We start from the raw sequence: 24,261 nt of genomic DNA, 5'->3' as shown, positions 1-24,261 counted from the left end.
GTGAGGAACTGGAACGGTGCTACTCTCCATTCCTCTTCAGATCAATCCCTGACCAGAGCCCCTTCCAATACCAGAGCTGCCAAGAAAGAATAAGTTTTAAAAGGGAGATTTCCGGTTCATGGAGTTCCATGCTTCCACAAACTTGTTCCCTTTCCCCATCCTTCTAATGAAATACCTTATTTATCTTTGTGTCTGCAAGATTGGAAGAAAAGAGCAGATACCCAAAACTGACCCAGCTCAATTAGCAATATAATAGATTCCCACCCAGTGACTCTTGGGCTCGCTCAGTTGTGGGAAGCAGCGGATGGATTTGAACTGCGCCTCCAAAAATCTGATAATTATTTTTTTTCTTTGCTTGTTTTTTTTCACAAGTTTAACCTCTCCTGCCACTTCCATCCCTCCAACCTGATCCTCTCTCTTCTCAGAACCCTTTTCTCAGCCCCCTACTCTTAGAACCCCACAGTTCCTCTCCCTATCTTTATCTGGTTTTCTTTCTTCAGCCCATCCTCACCCATTTATCTTTGTATCATAGTCCATGCCCCCCACCTTGCATTCACTTCAGGTCTGTTCTCCTTTCCATAGTCCATGTGCCTTCCCTCAGCCTCTCTTCCCCTCACAACCCATCTCTTCTAGCTCTCAATGCCTTTGCATCCTGGAGGCGGTGTTAATGTGCCCTCACCCAGGGGACCATGTCTATAGTTGCTACCATTGACCCCATTACCTGCAAGTAATGCCAAGCTGTTGGTGCTGTCTTGTCCCCAAACTCCCTGATCTGATAAAACTCCCTGATCTGATGAATGAGCTTCGCTCTACAGACTTCCAGGAGAAAACCTTTTTCCTTCATGTTGAAATAGATTCCCAGATACTCTAGGAACTGTGTTGGCTCCAGGTGGCTTTTTCAGAAGTTTATAACCTGGCCCAGGCTCTGCAGAAGATGGATCACACGCTCCACTGTTGGATTTGGACTGAGCTCATACCAGCCAATCGTCCAGGTATGGTTGCACTTGTTATCTCCTCTTTACGGAGGTGTGCTTCCACTACAACCATCACCTTGGTGAAGATTCATGGCGCCGTGGCTAGCCCAAACAGAAGGGCTGAGAACTGGAAGTGCTGCTCCGGAATGTGGAACCTCAAGAACTTCCTGAAAAATGGGGATATGCAGATAGACCTCTGTCAAATCCAGGGAGGTGAGAAATTCCCCTGGTGCCACCAAGGCAATGACCAATCTTATCGTTTCCATGCGGAAGTGCGGTATCTTGAGGGCAGCATTGACCGACTTCAGATCCAGAATTGTCCTCCAGTCTTCTGAATCACTTTTTGGGCACAATAAAGTATATGAAATATCTGCTTAATCCCGATTCTTTGTCCAGGACGGTTTCTATGGCGTCTAGATCTAGTAGTCTCTACAGTCGCTTAGACTCAGACTGTTTTTCTGGTTTTCTCGCTGGAGAATCCACAAAGAGATCTAAAAGGAAATGAAAGAACTCGAGCTTGTACCCCTCCTGAATAATTTCCAATACCCAGCAGTCTGAGATGATCCTTGTCCACGCCTCCCAATAAGCCGACAACCTCCCTTCTATCCTTGGAGGTACGGCTTCTGACCTGGCATCATAACTTCTTCTTGGAGGCCGCTGCAGGGCGGGATCCTGATGACTAGGGGTGCTTGGCACTTCCAAATCTCTGTCTTGAGCCCTGAAATGATCTCTGCACTAAAGGTCCTCCTGAGTACTAGCGACACATAGAACCATGAAAATTATCTCAATCTGACCCCCTGGGGCCCTTGGCCTGCTGTCTGGTAAAGATTTTGGTTACAATCCTGCACACTGGCCATTACATTGTCCAGACCCTTACTAAAGAGAAAATTGACCTTTAGAAAGCAATTTGTTCAGAGGATGAATCTCCTGCCTACTGTCTGAGCCAATGGGCGGAAACAGCACATGCACAGACCTTACAGATCATATAGAGCATCTGCCACATAATCCATTCCCGACAAAAGAAGCCGGGGATCTGTGTCAGCATCCACTCCCGGGGCATGACGTAGCCTCAAGTGGAAAGAACATGCAACGTATGACGCTGCTGCTGCTGCCTTAAATTGCAAAATCCAGCCTGCGGTCCTGTGTATCTTTCAACACCACTCTCCCTTCACTGGGGAGGGAGGCATATTTAGTAACCTGCACCACCAGGAAATCTACCTTCTATGGAATAAACAGCCGATTAAAATCAACAGGCATTGGGTAAAGTTTTGTCATGGCCTTAACCACCCAAAGGGGCCCCTCTGGAACCTCCCAGTGGTCAGTAATTATCTTCCAAAGCACTGTGGGTTCAAAACAGCCTGCGCACAGTTGGGTCTTCTTCAAGATCCAGGGCTGCCACTTGGTCAGGACCTGGCCCTCCTCAGCGCGATGCTGAATCTCCTACTATGAGAGGACCCAGACTGGGGAAGTAGAGGCATAGGTACAGAATCCATTTCATCCCAGTCCTCTTCTGACTGAACCCTTGTGTCTTGTCAGAGCTCTGCTGTGGAAAAACTGCAGTCTTATGGGGGGGTGTAGGTAGAGAACCCCTGGCTCTACCATTGCCGTGACCCCCGAAGAGTCAATGAGGCCACTGTAATTCAAGTATACTTTGTAGAACATACTAATACATTTTGGAGCAAAAGCCAGACTAGAACGTCCATAAGGCCCTTGCAGGCATTCCTGTTTTCCAATCTGGGGTTTAACGGCAAATGCACAACTGTACTTCACCGGAGACGTACTTTCACTGTATCCCATCACCACCCAGGATTTTTGACATGAAGCTCAAAGCATCTGGGAACCTATACTCCCAGAAGAATTAGAGGAGGCTAAGCCAGTAGCTACCACCCCTAAAACTGAGGGATTACAGGACAGCCCAGAAGGATGGGAGGCGGAGCAGAAAAATGTAAATGAGGCTCTCTACACAGATCTCTTGATCAGAGGTACACAACCCACAGATTCAAAACTGATGTTCTAAGTCAAATAGATGCTGGCACTGTCATCTCAATATAGGAACAATGGACCATCTGCTCTTCTTTTGTCCCTTGATACTTAACTTTTGGCGATCTATTTGGGGTCAAATTAATAAAATACTGGAAGTTCCATTGGCATTAACATATGATATTGTGCTGTTTGGTACATTATTGAGGGCCAAGAGTCCAATAACTCCATATAACAATAGACTACTTTTTATCATGATAGGAGTTGCCATACAGCTTATTTTGAAAAATTGGGACAGGTTAAACTATAGTTTTTGATGGGAATCCTTGTGCCAAACTTATAAATTTGAATATGTGAATGCAATACAATAGGGACATTATAAGAAATTCAAGGAGGTTTGGGACCCATTGACAAAATTTTGTAAAGATTGATTACTAGTTTTCCCCGTTGATTATACACATCCAGGAAGGGTGGGGTGGGGGGGGGGAATATGTACTTAATTTATATTTCAATTGTAATGAGCTTATCTTGGTCATTTGTATTACTCTTGATTGTCTTTATACTGTATGAAAAGGTGGGTAGGGGGGATGGGATATATACTTATTATATCAATTGATGGAATTAAGTGCTGCTTTATTTTGTAAATTGTTTGATAATATGTTGCACTCGATGTTGGTTTTTAAAATGAATAAAGATTTGGAAAAAAAAAGACTGATGTTCCTATTACAATAGCGTGTGAGTTTCAATTCAGCTATATAGCATAAGAAAGGAGAGGTGCAATTTTCAGACAGTCATATAGTTGCATTGTTATTGTACATGCTTCTGAGTAATTTCCAAAGAGAACATACTAGGATATGGAGTGCGCATTTGTTAACTTGTGGTCAGTTTGTCTGGTATCCTAAAAGTTTTTTTTGTGCACAAGTATACACCTATGAAATTAAGAGAAACCAAAAAAAACTTGTGGAGAATCGATGTCCAAGTTAAGTTAAACTAAACTAAACTAAACCTTAAATTTATATACCGCATCCTCTCCACAGAAGTGGAGCTCGGCACGGTTTACAAGAACTTAAAATATAAGAAGAGAAAGGAAAAGGTTTACATGAGCTTATATAAAGAATGGAAGAGTAAGGGGGAAAATAGAATTACAAGTTGATGGCTTTATTAAGGCAAACAATTAATCCACATAAATACATCTAGGGCTGGAACCTCTAGAAACATATGGACCCTACAAGGTCCGTGTTTCGACAAAATTGTCTTCTTCAGGGGTCCCTACTGGTCCTAAAATTGAACTTGTGGATTAAAACAAAAGGTCTCTGGAAGCTTGGAGCACGACACTGTCATTTTGAGTGCATCAGTTTTACGTAGAGACCTTTTTGTTTTAATCCACATGTTCAATTTTAGGACCAGGAGGGAACCCTAAAGAAGACAATTGTGTCAAAACACGGACCTTGTAGGGTCCATATGTTTCTAGAAGTTCGAGCCCTAGACGTATTTATGTGGATTAATTGTTTGCCCTAATAAAGCCATCAACTTGGACATCGATTCTCCACAAGTTTTTTGGGTTCTCTGTGTGTGTTTTTTTGTGGCGAGAGTAGGGTCAATTTCTTTTGTTGTTACACCTATGAAATTAACATACATACAATTATTTGTGTGCTTAAAGTTTTACGGCCTCTTTTACAAAGCTGTGTGGCAAAAGCCCCGAAGCCCTTTAAATCTCTATGGGCTTTGAGGCCGCTAGCGCACCTTTGTAAAAGAGGCCGTTAATGTACGTGCAATATGCACAATTGAATTTACTATATAAGAAAACAGAAAAATGAGAAAATACAAAAATAAGCTGAATTTTTTTGGGGGGCCTTTAAAATCCCTATCAAGATAGTTTCAATTTGAAAATTAGCTAACACACTGAAATCTGCACTTAAGTCCCAAATATGCATGCTACCTTCATCCCTTAACCTGACACCTCCCAAGGACACCCAAGCGTATGTTTAGCAGTTTTTAGACTAGCCATTTTTAACTAAGGGAAACAGCTTTGAAAAACTGCCCTGTAAGACTGCAGAACTTTTTAACGCCCCTCCCCCCCCACACACAAAAAAATGCCAATTTACCTCAGCTCGTATTTGTCGCATGGAATCACGTTCTCTCAGCGTAGCAGTGTGAGGTGACTTGTTAACCGTATCAAAGTCAATTGTGATCCCAAAGGCTACACCGATCTCATCAGTTCTAGCATATCGTCGACCGATGGACCCAGAAGAATCATCCACTTTGTGAGAGATGCCATTCTTTGTTAAAGCTTCAGCTGTGGAACCCAACAATTCAAAGGTTAACATTCATCGTTGAACAAAGGCCTTAAAAAGGGCCAGTTTCATATGAGGACAAATAGATTTTAAACACAATGCAACATCAATTTCATCAGAACAGTAACAATATATATTTTTTATTTTTAGCCTGTGTCTAATTGACGGCTAAAGTGGCTTGGAATTCCCTCTTCCTTAAAGAGTTTGCAATGGAAAATAAAAGGGGCGATTCTGCAACTTAGGGCACTGGTCTCCAACATGACCCCTGCGCAACGTGTGAAGTCCTCCATTGTGGCCCTCAAACATTTACTGAAATGCTCTTCAAATTCTGTAAATGCATTCATTTTAATCTCACCTACTTGATACAGTCACGACAAACATCTCTTAAGTATTATGGAATTTGCTGCTGTTGACAATCCAAAATAAAGTGAGTTTTTAAAAGATATCCTTGAAGTGTTGCAGAATCAATATTAGCATTAATTTGTAATGTTTAATACACAGTCTGAAGAAGGTCAACGCGGTTTACAAAATTGGTAATGTGTAAGCTTGAAATCTTTTGGTGGCCCTCAGAGCTTTCTCGTATTCAAACTGCGGCCCTTTCCATGAAAAAGGCTGGAGACCACTGACTTAAGGACAATTCTACAAACAACATCTTTGCACTAAGATGCCATTATAGAATATTAGCATAAACCTGGACAGGCATGCCTTGAAAAGCTGGACTTTAACCTGCCGTTGTTTAAAAAGGTTTAATGGGTTCCTGCTCCTGAAGAAGATAGCGAAACGGAGCTCTCTCGGGCAGTGACTAATTTCCTTTGGATTCAGATAAGTTGGATTTTTCACTTGCACGTTTTTTTGACAATTTATTTTTTGTGTGTCTTTTGACTCGAGCAGCGAAAGAAAACTGAAGATAGTAGTTTTTAAGAAACTTATATTCGCCAAATAAGGAGAGACTATTTGTAAAGTTTTCCACATTATTATTTTCACTTTTACTAAGGTGTGCTATGCTTTTTAGCGCTCGGTAAATATTAGCACACACTAAACGCTAATGCGTGCATGTTATCCTATGGACGTATTAGCAGTTAGCGCATGCGTTGATTTAGCTTAGCGCACCTTAGTAAAATAGGGCCTTCGCATCACATTTATTTTTCCACGATAGAGGAGACATGATGTACAAGGCAACCTCATTTAGGTTATAGCCTCCAAGATAATTAAATATGAGTTGTCTGCCCGGGGTCATACTGCTAGTGGTTTGATCTATTGCAGTTCCCCAGGACTGAGGTCTCTCTCTTTGTTCATAGTTTACTGCATTTTATATTCCCAGTATTCTCCCCATTTTGGCTACTATACTGAGGGTCTACGGCCCTTTCTATATTTATTGTCAAATTTTTGGCAATTCTGTTGAACCGATTTTGGCAATCTTAGGCTTACTTTTTCATGTCTACGTTTAGGCAAAACCAATCAGGCCAGGTCAATGGCAGGCTTGAATGGCTGTGCAAACCTATAGTATAAGTTTGCATTCACAAGTTGAAGACATGCCTATGCCCCTCTCATTCTACACACGTGTGTTTAATTCCCTTGCAATACAATGTTAAGGCATTTGCGTGCTCCCGTGAAGAATAGCACGTACTGCGATTATGCACTTAAATGCCAATTATCTTGGCTCTTATGTGTGCAACATGAATGTAACTGCTAAACCCAGTTATCGAATTCCCCAACTGCGACTTGCTTAAAGTCATAACGAGTGCCATTGAGAAGTGTCAAATTCTGAAGCCTGGTTCCCCTGGCTCATGGCCCATTGCTCTGATCACTAGGCCACTCCTCTTCATGCTGCACTTTTAAGGAGTAATTTTATAAATCACTTTCTGCATGTAAATTATGTTTTACACATGCAAAATGGCTCTTCTATAAATGCACAGCCAAATGAACGTGCCAAAATTCTTACCATTTCTTTTAAGGTCATGCGAATGGGTTTACCTGTACCTCTCTTCAGCCTTCTTATCCCCAAGGTTTCATCTCAATCCATCCACTCACTGATAAACTGCTTGTAATCCCAGCACCCTTTCAGGCTAGGCTGGAATTCTCTAGGCAAGTGTCTGGATCTTAAGATCTCCTTTCCTAGTTTCAAGGCAGCGCTTATGGCCTATTTGAGCATGAATCCACTGAACCAGCTGCTGGATCCAATTAAGTCAATGCTTCTTTTCAATCTCTTCCCTTTCCAATTTACATTCCAATTCTCCTCCTTTCTTTTTTCTGTCTCTTTACATTTTAATTGTACACTGTGTTAATTTGATAAGTTGCAGTTATTATTGGAAGTGGCAATAAACAAAACAAGATCACATGTACCACATATATGCATTCAGGACGGGCAGAGCTATAACATCCTGCATAGTTAATAAAATAGAGGTATGCAGTCAGAAAACTTAGTTTTGTGGCATTTCCCATTTGTTTTTGGGAATGTTCGTTTTTGTTCAGGTTTCTATTTTCCTATGTCGTCAAAGAAGCAATGTTGCTAAGAGTGCATGCACACAACTATCAGTAAAGAGGGTAAACTATTCTGAAAGAGCACGTTTTGCAAACAGTGTGCTCTTTTCAAAGATTGTACACTGCTAACAGCGTGTTTAAAAAAAACAAACCCCAAAAAACATCCATGATATTTCATGTTTTCTGCTCCTTTTCATTTGCCATTTGCCATTTTCTCATGTCGTTTCAAATGAATGCTCACAGAAAAAAAAACAAAAAAACACGGGATGCAGGAAGTCAAAAATTCACAATCATACTATGCATTTTCCCTTAGTATTCTGTCACTTATATTAACAAAGCACTTTAGCAAAGGAAGGAATAAGCCTAATTGAGGAAATAAACAACTTAAAATAAAAAATAAAAAGATACCCCTCCTAATGTTTTTTTCCCTTTATTGTTTCCCTCTTTTCAAAATTATTAATATTGTAACTTTATCCCTTCATTCCTCTCACATTCAGTTTTGTCTGTTGGTCTGTCGAACCCCTTTTCTGAGTAGTTATTTTTTTAATTTATATGTTGTATGCATATCTTGTATTTTAATGTATGCATATTTTGGATTTTAATGTAATTCGCTTAGTAATTTATGTATAAGCGATTCATCAAATTTCTAATAAACTTGAAACTTGAAATGGCTCAGTTTTGCTCTATGTTCACACCACTGGCATAAAAACTTTCCTTCAAAATTCAATGAGCCCATCTTTACACCTTAAATATAAGTAAAAGCTCATAGATGAAGCATTTGTTTGCAGGAGTGCACCAACCTCTAAAAACATTGTTTCCAACACATTTCACGGTACAGACCTGCTGCTTCAGAAAAATGTTGCAGTGCTCTCAAATCTTACCACATTTTCCTTGGCCGGTATCTAAATGGAGGAATTTTGGTTTCTGAAGTCTAGCCCTTGTTCCCAATTAGCCAATCAGATAAACAGCGCTTAATATCTATTGCAATTTAAAATTAAGTGCACTTTTCACACTCACATAAAATCTTAAGTGACCACACACCAGGGACGACAGAGTGGATAAGTCTTTTCAGTCCAACTCGGGTTTTGGTCTCTTTTGCATATAGGGAAATGACAAACTGCAGAACAAGTGCTAATGTGAGGACGATTTGCCGCACGGTCTATCAACCAAATGACGAGGAAGAACAATCGTATCTTGCAAAGTGTTTACTTACAGAGATCTCTTACAAAAGGCATGAATTCCTGATTCTGGCTCAGAGGCAGCACAGAGCATTTATATGGTGCGACAATGGCTGGGAAACTGAAATACTGCAAAATAAAAATTGTAAAAAAAATGTAGTTAATTACAAAGGGACCCTTTTACTAAGCTGCGATAAGCACTAACTGCAGGTTAAAATCTACCACCGAGGAGTGCGTTTAAGCATCCCGTAGTAGTTTTGGCATTTGCGCATACTTTCCATGTGCTAAAAAAATGCTCTCTGTTTTTTTAGCGCTGGGGGACAGAGAGTAGGCGTGCCTAGCATTAATTGGTTAGCGTAGCTACATCGCCACATGCTAACCGATTAGCGTGCGAATCCTTACCACTGACAAAATACACTTCTCCCTCGTCATTCGCGGGAGATACGGGCAGAGCCGGACTGCGAATGCCGAAAAACCGCGATTATCCGGCTCTGACCCACTCCCCACCTCCCTGCCGCCTTCCCGGCCTTACCTGGTGGTCTAGAGCAGTGGTTCCCAACCCTGTCCTGGAGGAACACCAGGCCAATCGGGTTTTCAGACTAGCCCTAATGAATATGCATGAAGCAAATTTGCATGCCTATCACTTCCATCATAGGCAAATCTCTCTCATGCATATTCATTAGGGCTAGCCTGAAAACCCGATTGGCCTGGTGTTCCTCCAGGACAGGGTTGGGAATCACTGGTCTAGAGGGCTTTCGGGGCAGGAGCGATCTTCCTACGCTCCTGCCCCGTGCAGATCGCCACCAGGAAATGGCTGTTGGGAGTTCCCGACGTAGTCTCGAGAGACTATGGGAACTCCCAGCAGCCCTTTCCTCATGGCGATCTGCACGGGGCAGGAGCGTAGGAAGATCACTCCTGCCCCGAAAGCCCTCTAGACCAACAGGTAAGGCCGGGAAGGCGACAGGGAGGAAAAAAAGATGGATTTTCTTTACATTAAGACTGTTTTTAAAAAAAAATTTTCCCCCTCCCCAGAAAAAAAATTGCGATTATATGAAACCGCGAGTGCAGGAATCGCGAATGGGGAGGAGGAAGTGTAGGTCTAGTTAAGGGCTTATGTGCTAATGGAAACATTAGCACATGGCTATTAGTGGAATAAATAGAAAATGCAGCCATTTTACAGCTACGTTAAAAGTGTCCTTAGGGTTTGGAAAATCCACACACTAATCGTAGCGCAGGCCTCTTTTTTTGAGCAGGTTAATAATAACCCTATAGTGACTAAGAGCTAAATGCATTTAAATAAATTTTCCAATTATGTTTAGGGGGGCACTCGGAAAAATTAAAAGGAGACAGGTTTAAAACAAATGCCAGAAAGTTCTTTTTCACCCAGAGGGTGGTGGACACATGGAACGCGCTCCCGGAGGCTGTGATAGGCCGGAGCACGTTACAAGGCTTCAAAGAAGGTTTGGATAGGTTCCTAGAGGATAAAGGAATTGAAGGGTACAGATAAGAGTAGCGGTAGGTTATAGGGATAGTCTGGGACCATTGCTCAGGCAATGGGCCTGATGGGCCGCCGCGGGAGCGGACCGCTGGGCGAGATGGACCTCTGGTCTGCCTCAGCGGAGGCAACTTCTTATGTTCTTAGTACAACTAAGTAGCCCTAAGGGTATGAAAATCTATCCTAGTTGGTGAACAGGCCACTTACCATAAATATTCAAATATAAACCCATCTGAATATAAATGAAGAAACCATTTTTGCCTCCTTTTAGGGGAAAATGCAACTCAAATATAAACCAAGGATTTATATTCTACCATTCCTCTCCTTACCTTCCCTGTGGCGCCCTATGGCACTCCCTCCCTCACTTCTGGTAGTCTTCCTTCTCCCCCCGGCCTGCAACCCCACCCCTACCAGAATGTCATTTAGAGCTCCCTCCGTTCTTTCCTCACAAGCAAGACGAACCCCTCCCCCCCAGGCCTACCATGATTTCCTAGTAGTCTAGTGGTGCATTGGGGTAGGAAGTCTTGGCAGTCATTTTTACCACAGAGAAAGAATGAGCAAGAGCACTCGCCCCAACATGCCACCAGACTACCTGGAAATCGCAGTAGGCCTGGTGTGTATGCTAGTCTCGCTTGGGAGGGAGCACTAGCTATGTTCTGGTGGGGGTGGGGTCATGGGCACGCGCTGACTGCGGCACAAAAGTCTGCAGATTCGGGGTGAGGGTGGGTTTTCAGCAGCAGTGAAGGGGAAAGACTCAAATATAAACAGAGACACCCCCCCCCCATTTTAGGATCATTTTTTGGCCACAAAATCTGTTTATATTCAAATAAAAATGGTATTTATATGCCAGTTCAGAATGAGACTTCCTCATGCATCAAACTTTCCTAAGGGGATATCAGAAAATGAGGGGAAAGTACAGAAATTCACAGACAGACCGCATACCATCCTAAGAGATTCATAATAGAGAATGACACGGGGATAAATTTTTCCCCCATCTCTGTGGGAACTCATTTTCCCATCCTGGCGAGTTCTTTTCCTGTCCCAGTCCCATTCCCATAAGCTCCGTCCTCATCTGCACAAGCTTCAAACACTTTAAAATCATAAGTGTCCGAGGTTCATATGGTTAAGGCAGAGTTTACAGAACAGGAACAGTGACAGGGACAAAACTCACGGGGATGGGAAAATTGAGTTCCTGCGGGAACGAGGAAAAAAAATTAGTCCCCGATTCATTTTCTAATTCATAAATGAATCCATAAAATCATATCTGCAAGACTAACGTCAGTCAGCCCTGAAGCCCAACACTCTGCCAAGCACAGCTACAGGTCAGAGCAATCATTGCAGGGCCAAAGAGAAACCTAGGGACACTTAAAAAAAAAAAAAGAGAGCTGAGGCCTCTCAGACCCTTCCAAAAGCAGGACTCAACCTGAGGGCCAAAAACAAACTTGCTCACCCAGACTGAAATGGAGTGCTTCTCTGATTTTGTGATAAAAAAATAAGGGTTAATACACACTTCAGACAAAGTCGATGAGTAACAGCGACTGTTCCAAAATATTAAAGCACAGTACAAAATTGAAATTCCTATCGTCGTTATTTTTATTTTACTTTTTTCACTTCAACGTTTGTTTATCATTCTTTTTTTTTTTTTTTTTACCATACTTAAAATAGTTGCTTAAAATAAATACACTTACAGACTGACAAAAGAAATCCCAGAGTCTTGCCTGACTACAACACTAATAACCAGAGAAGTAAGGGGAAAGTTGTGCTTACCGTCCTCTGCTCATCACCTTCCCGCACATGGAATGTGTGTTCCAAAACAGTGTACATGATTCTGCCCAGACCAAACGAGGGCTCAATCACATTAGGGACAATCTCCTCCACTAAAAATGAGAACAAAAACAAACTATTAAGAACCAAAATCAAACTGTCACAAAATTATTTACAAGGTAAGGCACCAAACGGTTCATAGACAACGGCGCGAAAGACAAAGGCGCGCGCCGACAACTGAGCGCAAGACGGAGGCACGCGCCGAAGAAAATTACAGTTTTTAGGGGCTCCGACGGGGGGTTTTGTTGGGCAACCCCCCCACTTTACTTAATAGACATCGCGCCGGCGTTATGGTGGGTTGTAACCTTCCACATTTTACTGTAAACTTAACTTTTTCGCTAAAAACAGGGAAAAAGTGAAGTTTTCATTAAAATGTGGGGGGTTACAACCCCCCAAACCTCCCACAACGCCCCCACAATGCGGCGCGATGTCTATTAAGTAAAGTGGGGGGTTTCGCCCCCATGCCTCCCCGTCGCAGCCCTAAAAACTGTAATTTTGAGCGGCGTGCACCTCCGCGCTGCGCTGAATTGTCTGGGCGCGCCTTTGTCCCGGTGCACTTTTGACCTAACACCCCAAACTAAACCCGACTTGTTTATATACTCATAAAGCACAGCCAACACAACAAAGCACAAAACAAGCCCTCACAGAATGACTGCAAGTTCACCGTTTTCTTATTCACAGCACGAAGCTTGCTGAGCAATAGCTATCCATCAAGACTAGGGATCACTCAAAGTTACAGGGAAATACTTTTAAAACCAATAGGAGGAAATAATTTTTAATTCGGAGAATGGTTAAGCTCTGGAACATGTCGCCGGAGGTTGTGGTAAGAGCGTACAGCATAGCTGGTTTTAAGAAGGGTTTGGACAAGTTCCTGGAGGAAAAGTCCATAGTCTGTTATTGAGAAATACATGGGGGAAGCCACTGCCTGCCCTGGATCAGTAGCATGGAATGTTGCTACTTTTGGGATTCTAGAATCTTGGTACTCTTTGGGGGATTCTGCATGGAATGTTGCTACTGTTTGGGGTTCCGGAATCTTTTGTTACTCTTTGGGATTCCAGAATCTTGCTATTACATTTGAACCTTGGTTTACGAGCATAATTAGTTCCAGAAGCATGCTCGTAAACCAAATTGCTCGTATATCAAAGCAAATTTCCCCATAGGAAGTAAGGGAAACTGCTTTGATTGGTTCCACCTCCTCTCCCTCCCCCCCACGAGGCTACCAGCGCTGCTCCATTCTCCCCCCCCCTTGAGGAATCCGACGCTGTTCCATACCCCTACCCGCGATCCAGCTTCCCCCCCCTGCGAACCGGCATCCCCCTCCCCACTCACGTTGCCCCCTCTCCACCGCGATCCTACTTTCCCCCCTCCCGAGCAGTCAATGACACCCTTTACCCGACTTGGCACCAGTGCCGGTGCCCGAAGATCCTCCCTCTTCTGGCGCGGCTGGGCGGTGCGTCGGAGACCCTCCTTCTTCTGGTCTGAGCTGGGCTGGACTGGCTTTGAGCATTTGCGCATGCTCAAAGCCTTCTGGTCTCGCTCTCTCCAAGATTGAGAGTGAGACCAGAAGGCTTTGAGCATGCGCAAATGCTCAAAGCCAGTCCAGCCCAGCTCAGACCAGAAGAAGGAGGATCTCCGACGCACCGCCCAGACCAGGCCGCGCCAGAAGAGGGGTGATCTTTGGGCACCGGCACTGGTGCCAAGTCGGGTAAAGGGTGTCATTGACTGCTCGGGGGGGGGGGGGGAAGTAGGATCACGGTGGAGGGGGGGCAACACGAGGGGGGGGGATGCCGGATCGCTGGGGGGATGCCGATCGCGGGGGGGATGCCGATCGCGGGGGGGGGGGGGGAGCTCATACAGCGAGGCAAGCTCAGTTTACGAGGCACCAAATTTGCAAATATTTTGCTCGTCTTGCAAAACACTCACAAACTGGTGCACTCGTAAACCGAGGTACCACTGTATTTAGGATTCTGAATGGAATGTTGCTACTCCTTGGGTTTTGGCCAGGTACTAGGGACCTGGATTGGCCACCGTGAGAACGGGCTACTGGGCTTGATGGAACATTGGTCTGACCCAGTAAGGCTAATGCTCTTAATATTAGTTCCATTAATGAGAACTAAACTGATTATTCCTGTTTTGAAGCACAACAGTGGTAGTTTTAATTATGCCTGCATATCTATAATAATAAAATGCTAAGCGCGCATGTGCACTGGCGCCGCGTGTTCCCTGATCCCTTTTCTGTCGGGAAGTGGCCACAAGAGTGCGCATGCGCGCTTTTTACGTCACACATGGCAACTCAGCTCACTCAGGAAAAGCGAAGGGCCCGACACGGTGGAAGAACAGCAGCAGCCCCCGAAGCTCCTCACCAGTCCAATCCCTCTACAACATCACTGACGATGAAGAAGTTGCAGCTGGGGCAGTCGGGGCCTCCCCCACCGCGCACAACCGCTCCCTCTCCTGCAGCTCAGGCACCACAGAAGCCGTGAAATCTACTGAGTGTGAAAGCGCTCAACCCGGTCCCCGCGCCTGCCTACACCCCCAACACAGCGCATCTAAGCCGCCGTCGCGGCTGCTCTCTCGAACCGCACCAGGCGGGGATCGAGAGAAGAGCCGCGGCGTTGGCTTTGAATTAAAAAAGGGAAGCGCATTACTGAAAGGGAAATGCTAAGGGCTAAGAAGAAACTGACCCCCCCCCCTCGGTATAGCTGGAGTATTTGTGCCTTTTAAAACTTGAAGTTGCCACATCACCGTTCCTATGCCTGCATTGAGTTTGACTTCCAGTAACACGTTTTAATTCAGCACACTGGAAAGCGATCAGGTAAGAGTTAATCTGTTCCAGCCTCCTTGCATCAGGCCTGCTGACGGCAGAAAGACCCGCCTACTGTAGAGCACAGACAAGGTTTGCAACCAGTGCTGGGCCAGCATGCGGCAGGGGGAGCAGGAAGAGGTGCTGATGGACAGGGGTGGAAAAAAAGGAAGGGAGGCCTACTGCTGGACAGGGGGAGCAGGAAGAGGTGCTGATGGACAGAGGTGGAAAAAAAGGAAGGGAGTCCTACTGCTGGACAGGGGGAGCAGGAAGAGGTGCTGATGGACAGGGGTGGAAAAACAGGAAGGGAGGCCTACTGCTGGACAGGGGGAGCAGGAAGAGGTGCTGATGGACAGGGGTGGAAAAAAAGGAAGGGAGTCCTACTGCTGGACAGGGGGAGCAGGAAGAGGTGCTGATGGACAGGGGTGGAAAAAAAGGAAGGGAGGCCTACTGCTGGACAGGGGGAGCAGGAAGAGGTGCTGATGGACAGGGGTGGAAAAAAAGGAAGGGAGGCCTACTGCTGGATAGGGGGAGCAGGAAGAGGTGCTGATGGACAGGGGGGAGGTAAAACAAAGGGAGAAGGGCTGCTGCTGGATAAGGGGAGCAGTGAAGGGGTGGTGGTGGACACAGGGGAGGTAAAAGGAAGGGAGAATGGACAAGGGGAGCACGCAAGGGGTGGTGGTGGACAGCCAAAAGAAAGACAGAAATACAGAAAGCGGCTAAGGAGACAGAGAGAGAAAGAAATAAAGACAGACACACACACAGCACCCGTTAATGTAACGGGCTATAAAGCTAGTACTATATATTTCCTCCCATCATTAGACTCTAACTGCCCTGATTAGGGAAAAGAGCAAAAAAAAGGGATGGGCACGTGGGATCTCTCAGAGAGAGAAAGAGACACTGGTTACTGCAGATGGGCAGACAAGATAGACCATCTGGCCTTTCTCTGCCGTCATGTTTCTAATACAGTAATTAGTAGAGATTCAGACAAGGTAGGGAACACAAGAATCACTAGACCAAAAAGGGCCAAGGTAAGAGGCTTATTCACTTGGAAAATTATCATCTCTATTAATTATTTTCTATTTTGAGAAAGGATATATTAATGTGTAAGATGAATGACTATGTATTTGACTGTTGGAAGTGGGGGAGATGTTACCAGTCAGACTTAATATTTAATTCATTCAATTTTCTATACCGTTCTCTCAAGGGAGCTCAGAATGGTTTACATGAATTTATTCAGGTACTCAAGCATTTTTCCCTGTCTGTCCTGGTGGGCTCACAATCTATCTAATGTACCTGGGGCAATGGGGGGATTAAGTGACTTGCCCAGGGTCACATGGATCAGCACGTTTGTTTGAGCAGAAAAGGGAAATTTGGGGACAGCTAAGGATGCTGCACGAAAAAGGGAGATACACTCTCATATCACTTGTGCACTTTCCAACTTGTTTGACATTAATAAAATTTATTTTTAAGTAAATCCTGGCCACTGCCAACTTTCTTTCAGGCAAATTCTCAAAACCTACTGCTGGCAGTAAGGCCAATTAGTGCTGGAATAGCTCACGTATAAAATCTGTGCAGAACGCTCAGCGAGCTTCAGTGTTTGAAACAAAGTGCACAGCGGAGATGGCCACAAATAGTTAAACGCACGCTAACAATGTCGTTTGCAATGTCTTCCTAACGCTCAATTAGCTGTGGATTTTCCCAAGTCCATCTTAATAGCTTATGGACTTTTCTTTTAAGAAATTATCCAAAAAACCTTTTTTAAACCCTGTCAAGCTAACTGCTTTCACCACATTATCTGACAACATGTTCCAGAATTTAACTACACATTGAATGAAAAAATATTTTCTCTGGTTTGTTTTAAATTTACCACTTAGTAGCTTCATTGCATGCCCCTAGTTCTAGTATTCACATCTACACTATAACAACATGCAGTCTAACATTAAACAATGGATTAGAATTCAAGAACAATCTTTGGATATGAGGTGAGGACTGCCCCAGACAATAACTGTAAATGATTTTGGATAGATTACTTTCTCTCCTTTTATCACAGTGATCCAAGCATAAAACAATGAATTTGTTCTACTCTGCCTTTCCCACCCAGTCAACAAACATCCAGGAATGCAGAATACAACCACCTTACCGTGCAGAGTCTTCTGGAACCGTTTCACATTGACCATGTCCTTCGTCAGTTTAAATGTTTTCCCTTCAGTTTCAATACTGAATTCACTAGAGAATGGGAGAACACTGAATGAGGATCTAATAATGCCTTGTGAAAGACCAGCATAAACTCCTGCTGCATCTTTTTCCCTGCTTCCTCCCCTCCCTGGGCAACTCGTGACCTGAGCTGTCTGTCAGATGCACCACTATCAACATCACATTCCTGCAGGTGTCCACTCCCCCTTTCTGATGGGCTTTCACTCTTCAAAGAAATTTAATTTATTTCCTTTTCCATAACTGCTTGGCATAAAAATCAAAGAACCCAGTTAAAAAAAAACCAACCCTCCCCAAGCCACGCTTTTTTTTTTTTTGGGAGGGGGAGTTTAAACAATTACAGTGGTACCTTGGATTACGAGCATAATACGTTCCAGGAGCATGCTCGTAATTCAAAATGCTCGTTTATCAAAGCGAGTTTCCCCATAGGAAATAATGGAAACTCGCTTTGATACGTTCCCACCCCCCACTCCCCCAAGGCCAGGGCGCTGCTCCCCCCCCCCCCCCCGCTCGCAAAGTCCCCCCCCTCTGCTCGAATCGGCACCCCCCGCGAGAACAGGAACCCCCCGCCCGACCAACTTTAACTCACCCCCCCCTTTGGCACCGGCACGCAGCCCACAAGTGCCGGTGCCGCTTGAAGATCTTCTTCCCAGTCTCTGCCGGCTTTGAGCATGAATCTGCGCATGCTCAAGCCCTTCTAATTCTCCCTCAAAGGGCTTGAGCATGCGCAGATGCATGCTCAAAGCCGGCAGAGACTAGGAAGAAGATCTTCAAGCGGCACCGGCACTTGTGGGCTGCGTGCCAGTGCCAAAGGGAGGGGTGAGTTAAAGTTGGTCGGGCGGGGGGTTCCTGTTCTCGCAGGGGGGTGCCGATTCGAGCGGGAGGGGGCCCTTTGCGAGCGGGGGGGAGCGATGCCGGTTATCGGGGGGTGCTCGCAAATTGAGTCAACACTCGGTTTGCGAGACACGTTTTGCGAGAATGTTTTGCTCGTCTTGCAAAACACTCGCAAACCGGGTTACTCGCAAAACAAGGTTTGACTGTACTTTGTTTTTATTTACCTTCCATAGATAGGTACTTATTAAAATCTTATAATGACAATGATTTTCAGTGACATTTAGAACAGTGTACAGTAGCAAACAGGGCTGTGGAGCCAGTTAGTAAAAATGTATTGACTCCAGCTTCAAAATAAAAATTTATATTACAATATATGGAAAACTTATCAATTTATGTATACTGTATATACACACATCTCCCTCTCTTATATATATATATATATATATATATACCTTATATATGCACGCACACACACACACACATATATATATATATATATATAGATAAATATATATACATAAAGATACCTATTACATAGAAAATCTTTTGAACTGGATCTAAAATTATACAGTATTTACTTATAGATGCAGAACAAAACATTTAAAGCCTAATATTAATAGGACACCCCCCCCGCCGCCAACGGGCACCCCCCCCCCACCGCGACCTGAGGTCCCCCAACCCACCCGAACCCTCACGTGAACTCTCAGGCCTTGAGCATGCGCACATGCTCAAGGCCCAGCACAGGAAGCAGATCTTCGGGCACTGGCAGGACATGCTGGTGCTGGTGTGGAGGCTACACTGAAGTAAGAAGAGGGTTCGGGTGGGTTGGGGGACCTCAGGTCGCGGCGGTGCGGCGGGGGGGGTGCCCGATGGCGGCGGGGGGGTGCTGGATTGCAGAGGGGAGAGGGTGCCGGTTCGCGGGGGGCCTTCGGGAGGAGCAATGCCGGTTCTCGTGGGGGGACGACACTGATGTCATAAAAACAGTCCTGTCATTAACCAGTGCCTTGTGATGTGATCTGATGGATGGGTATTTTTTTTCTCTCTCATGTGGAAAAAAAAACAGTTATTTGTAAAATATTACTGCATTCATTTACTAAAATTTACTAAATATGTACCAAAAGACTTCAGTTGTCATTCCACAAATGTTATTTGACAAAATTGTAACATCTAACGTGTCTTATCTAATTTTCTGCTCTACTCTGCCATACACTACAGTAGGTTAACTTGAAACATAGAAGCATGACGGCAGATATGGTCTATCTCATCTGTCTGACTTTTGTCATCTACTATCCCCTCCTCCCCATTAGAGATCCAACGTGCTTGTCCTGTGCTTTATTGAATTCAGATACAATTTTTCACTTCACCATCTCCACCGAGAGGCCATTCCAAGCATTTACCACCCTTTCCAAGAAAAGCACTGAAATAAGTGTTTTGCAGAAAATGCCTCCTTACCCTACTTCATTAAGCAGCTTCTCCATTTCAGTGATATAGCATTCATCACAGATGGCAAGATATTCCAAGACCAGCTTAGCATCTTTTTTATATGCTTTACCCACTGCACTCTTGCTTGCATCAAACTGAACAACGTTAACTGTTTTGTGCAGAGAAGTTAAGGAAACCCAAGGCATGTGGTCCAGCTCCTGCTGTGTAAGGAGAAATAATGTCTTGCCTCCTAATTTTCTCTCTTTTTGTCCTACCAGATCATAGGGGGCCCCTGACAATTGGTCTAATAACAGTTTCTCTAATGGACAATTGGTCTATAATACAAAACATCTAATGGTTCAAGTATTCTAAACAAGAGAGGAGATAGGATACTGGTGCAAGAATGCGGTACAATTTTGTAAGAAAAGAAAAACCAAAACAACAACTACAGCGAGATACAGAAATTAAAGATTACCAAATTCATGAAAGAAGTTAATTTTATAAACATACATATGAGCAAAGAAACTTACCCCTTCTTCTACAAAGCCGCGCGGTAACGGCCCTGAAGCCCATAGAGATTTTAAAGGGCTTCGGGGCTGTTGCCATGTGGCAGCCGCTAGCGTGGCTTTGTAGAAGACATAGCTAGTATCGGAAAATTAAAAAGCACAAAAGTTTGTCAATGGTGCTCTAAAAGAACAGATTGTAGGCAATGTCACCATCCTGAATTTCACAAGGAGGCTCGCTGTGTAAAAACGGTCAAAATACAATCTTTCATCATTTTTCTGTTGGTTTCCAGGGTTTAAGGCCTAGATTAAAGCATGAAGTGTATTCTCATTATTGACTTTTAAAAAAGTGATCTGTCACATGACGAATGCTTCACATCTTTATCGCGATTATTTAATGTTTTTGGCCAGCTGTTCATTAGACAAATTGACTTTTAGATGAATTGCCTCTTTGGTCAAACTGCATTTTAGACAAATTGTACCCTTAAACCAACCATCATTAGACCAAATGTACCAAACCCCACCAGGAGATGAAGACAAAGTAATTTTGTGTGATTCTTCTTTGGGGAGTGTGTGGCACAGTGGTTAGAGCTGCAGCTTTAACATCATCGTGAGGTTGTGGGTTCAAATCCCATGTTGCTCCTTGTGACCCTGAGCAAGTTACTTAATCCCCCATTGCCCCAGGTACATTATATAGAGTATGAGCCTACTAGGACAGATAGGGAAAAATGATTGAGTACCTGGATATACACCATTTAGGCTATAAGTGCAGAGAAGTTAAGAAAATAAATAAAGAGCAATGTACTAGACCAGGGGTGTCCAATGTCGGTCCTCGAGGGCCGCAATCCAGTCGGGTTTTCAGGATTTCCCCAATGAATATGCATGAGATCTATTTGCATGCACTGCTTTCATTGTATGCTAATAGATCTCATACATATTCATTGGGGAAATCCTGAAAACCCGACTGGATTGCGGCCCTCGAGGACCGACATTGGACACCCCTGTACTAGACTATTTATATTTTGTTCCCCTTCCTTTTGTTTTTGTTCCCTCTTCCCCTCTCTTTCTCTTTATATAAATTGTATTTCTGCCCATTTCTATCCTGTATCGGTAAGTTAATGTTTGTCAGTGCATCTGATGATTTGTAGCATTTTTTATTTGTTTTTAATGTACGTTCTTATTATACCTTGTTCTTATATATTATGTAAAACCGCTTTGAATTTTGATAATGCGGTATATCAAATTTTTAAATAAACCTGAAACCTGAGAATTCTCAGTAGTTTGTAAACACCAAGCTCATAACTCTGAATGGCACCGAAAGATAATGCAATTCCAACTGCCGGTAGGCAATTTGACAACCAGTGCGCGCCCTTAAATTCAATGTATAGTAAACAACTTTGGGTGAATCTCTTCATGAAAAAAAAAAAAAAAGAGGTTAATAAATCCCAACAAATAAATAAACCTGGTCCCCACGGAAAGAAATTGCCCCCCCAATAAAAGCTCTGCTTCCAATGTGAAGGGGTGGGAAGCAGTAAAGTCATCCATTCCCTCCTGTCACCGCTTAACCCTGCATCCGAGAGTTCAGTTTAGAAAGATCGATTCCTCTTTTTTTTTTTTAAGTTGCTGCTCAGTCAAGGGAATAAAAAGAGGCAGAAAACCAAAGAATAAACCAACTCTGCAATTTAAACAGCCACAACCATAAAAGAAGGGAGAAGGAGAGGAGGAACCTTGACTCTCCACTTTTACCCAAAGGAGCTAAACTCTGATGTCCTTTGAATTCCGTCCTGGCAGCTCCATTCAGCTGATCCCATGAGCTATCTTATCAGCCCAGATGTGCAAGGGCTGACCGTCACAATCTACAGCTTTAAGTCACTGTCTCCATCTGCTGGTAGATGGACTGGTCTAGTGCAGTGGTTCCCAACCCTGTCCTGGGGGACCACCAGCCAGTCAGGCTTTGAGGATATCCCTAATGAATATGCATGAGAGAGATTTGCATATAATGGAAGTGACAGGTATGCAAATCTCTCTCATGCATATTCATTAGGGATATCCTCAAAGCCCGAATGGCTGGTGGTCCCCCAGGACAGGGTTGGGAACCACTGGTCTAGTGGAATGAAAAGGAAGAGTACAAATACCACAATGTACTTAAAATATTTAAGTTGACACATAAAAAAATGTTGAGAATTTTCTTCCAGAAACTTAAATCACTTGAAAACTCTTTAAGGCACAAAACAGATATGAATCCTACTCAAGCATTTCCGGGAGCACACCAAACTGCATCAGGAGCCCCCTGTGCTACTTTTGAGGTGACAGATTATACAGAAAAGGATATTGGCTCATTCAGACGCTTCTCAGCCACAAGGGGAACTTTGGTAGCTCTGGCATGACAAGACAGATCATAGCAGGAGCGATCTGCACAGCCCACTATTTCAATCCAGCCCTAGAAGACAGACAAAATTAAAAGATTTGCTCACATTAGTGTTACCTGCTTCTGTGTTATACATGTCAGAAATTTATTAATGTTCTGAAGACCGCGAATGATCCGCAGCTCCTGATTGGTGAGACCTGACTTTAGTACAGGAAGAGGCAGTCAGAGCATACTGCGAGTGATTTCCTTCACTCGCTGGCGCTCCAGCTGCCCTCTCCTGCCTCTACGACTGCCCTCTCCTGTCTCCCCTGCTAAAAACCGTATTTGCGGTTTTTCAACATTCATGGGGGTTCTTGGAGCAGAAACCCTGCAAATATTGGGGGAGTACTGTATTGATTCGTTCAAGTTTGTTAAAATTTTGATTAATCGCCTATCTAGATTTCTATCCAATGTACATATAATAATTTAATGTACATATAATAATTTTTAAAAACCCATAAAAACTAATGAGGATAATAACAGATGCAACAGAAAACAGCAGGAGGAGGTAGAACTACAATAATTCAAGAAAAGCAGACATAAAAACAAAAGGAAGGGGGACATGTTTTGAGCTGATAATCAGAAATGAATAAGAGCTGGAAAGCCAGAAGGCTGAAAGTTATATCTCAAACGCATCTTTAAAAAGGAAACTTTTAGTGCCCCTTTAAATTTGTCTAAGTTTTTTCCCACACTTAGATGGGTGGGTAAAGAATTCCATATAGAAGGAGCCGTTACCAAGAACATGGTTGTGCGACGGGTGTTGATGATCTTTAAGGAGGGAACGAACGGCAAGTTTCGATTGGCAGATCTAAGTGATCTAGATCAGGGATCTCAAAGTCCCTTCTTGGGGCAATCCAGTCGGGTTTTCAGGATTTCCCCAATAAATATGCACTGAAAGCAGTGCATGCACATAGATCTCATGCATATTGAGTGGGGAAATCCTGAAAACCCGACTGGATTGTGGCCCTCAAGGAGGGACTTTGAGACCCCTGATCTAGATGGTAGATATGGGATGAGAATTTTATCAATAAAACCAGGAACTTTTGTAATCTGAGTTTTGAATGTTAACAATGCATTATCTTGGCACAGCTGGATTACTATAATTCCATTTATGTGGGATTAAGCAAAGGAAACAAGAAATGGCTGCAGTTGATTCAAAATGCTGCAGCCAGACTGATTTTTAGAAAGAAAAAAATTTGATCACGGTGTCACCTCTGTTGAGGAAATTACATTAGCTTCCTTTTTCAATTGAGAGTTCAATTTAAATGTGCTTGGATAGTCTTTTATTTGAAATACTTTTTGTCCCGCTGTTTGCTTTTGTTATGGTTGTTGCTTAATAAAAACAGATTTCACTTAAAACTGTACATGGACTGTTTGTTCCTTTGATGTCTTTTTCTCTAAACACCATGAAAACAACTCGTATGTATAAGCTCTCTTTTCCATCATTAAGAGGAATCAAGCCCATTAGTAAAATTGCACACTCCTTTCCATACTTGCTAACTGTGATATGGAATGGACTACCTCCTCAAATTAGATCGTGTTTATCTCTTCAGATCTTTCGCAAAACCTTTAAACTAAACTAAACCTTAAGTTTATATACCGCATCATCTCCACAGAAGTGGAGCTCGACACGGTTTACAGGAATTAATAAAGAAAGGAACTCCAATGGAAAGAAGAAGGGCTTGGTAAAAAGGAAGGAAAGAGGGGACAGTATAATGGAGAGGGAGGGAGTAGTTACATTTTGGAGAAAAGCCAAGTTTTCAAATGTTTTCTGAAGCGTTGGAGGGAGGTCGAACTCCGAAGATGGGCAGTAAAGCTGTTTGCGTTGGAGGGAGGTCAAACTACAAAGATG

At 43.6% G+C, this 24,261-nt stretch overlaps 1 protein-coding gene across 1 annotated transcript in view; it reads right to left on the bottom strand.

Moving 5' to 3' along the window:
• GARS1 (glycyl-tRNA synthetase 1) overlaps positions 1–24,261 on the bottom strand; it is a 77,975-nt gene that overhangs the window by 4,805 nt on the left and 48,909 nt on the right. Inside the window, exons 11-16 of the mRNA XM_033931748.1 lie at positions 22,335–22,442; positions 19,530–19,675; positions 17,173–17,258; positions 12,170–12,279; positions 8,943–9,036; positions 5,060–5,250 (exon numbers count right to left, since the gene is read on the bottom strand). Of these exons, the coding sequence (XP_033787639.1) occupies positions 5,060–5,250; positions 8,943–9,036; positions 12,170–12,279; positions 17,173–17,258; positions 19,530–19,675; positions 22,335–22,442 (735 nt within the window). The remainder of the gene's footprint in view (positions 1–5,059; positions 5,251–8,942; positions 9,037–12,169; positions 12,280–17,172; positions 17,259–19,529; positions 19,676–22,334; positions 22,443–24,261) is intronic.

The sequence above is a fragment of the Geotrypetes seraphini genome, chromosome 2 (assembly GCF_902459505.1).
Source record: "Geotrypetes seraphini chromosome 2, aGeoSer1.1, whole genome shotgun sequence".
Classification (NCBI taxonomy): domain Eukaryota; kingdom Metazoa; phylum Chordata; class Amphibia; order Gymnophiona; family Dermophiidae; genus Geotrypetes; species Geotrypetes seraphini.
Note: the sequence above shows the minus strand (reverse complement) of the source record. Positions and strands in the feature narration are given on the sequence as shown.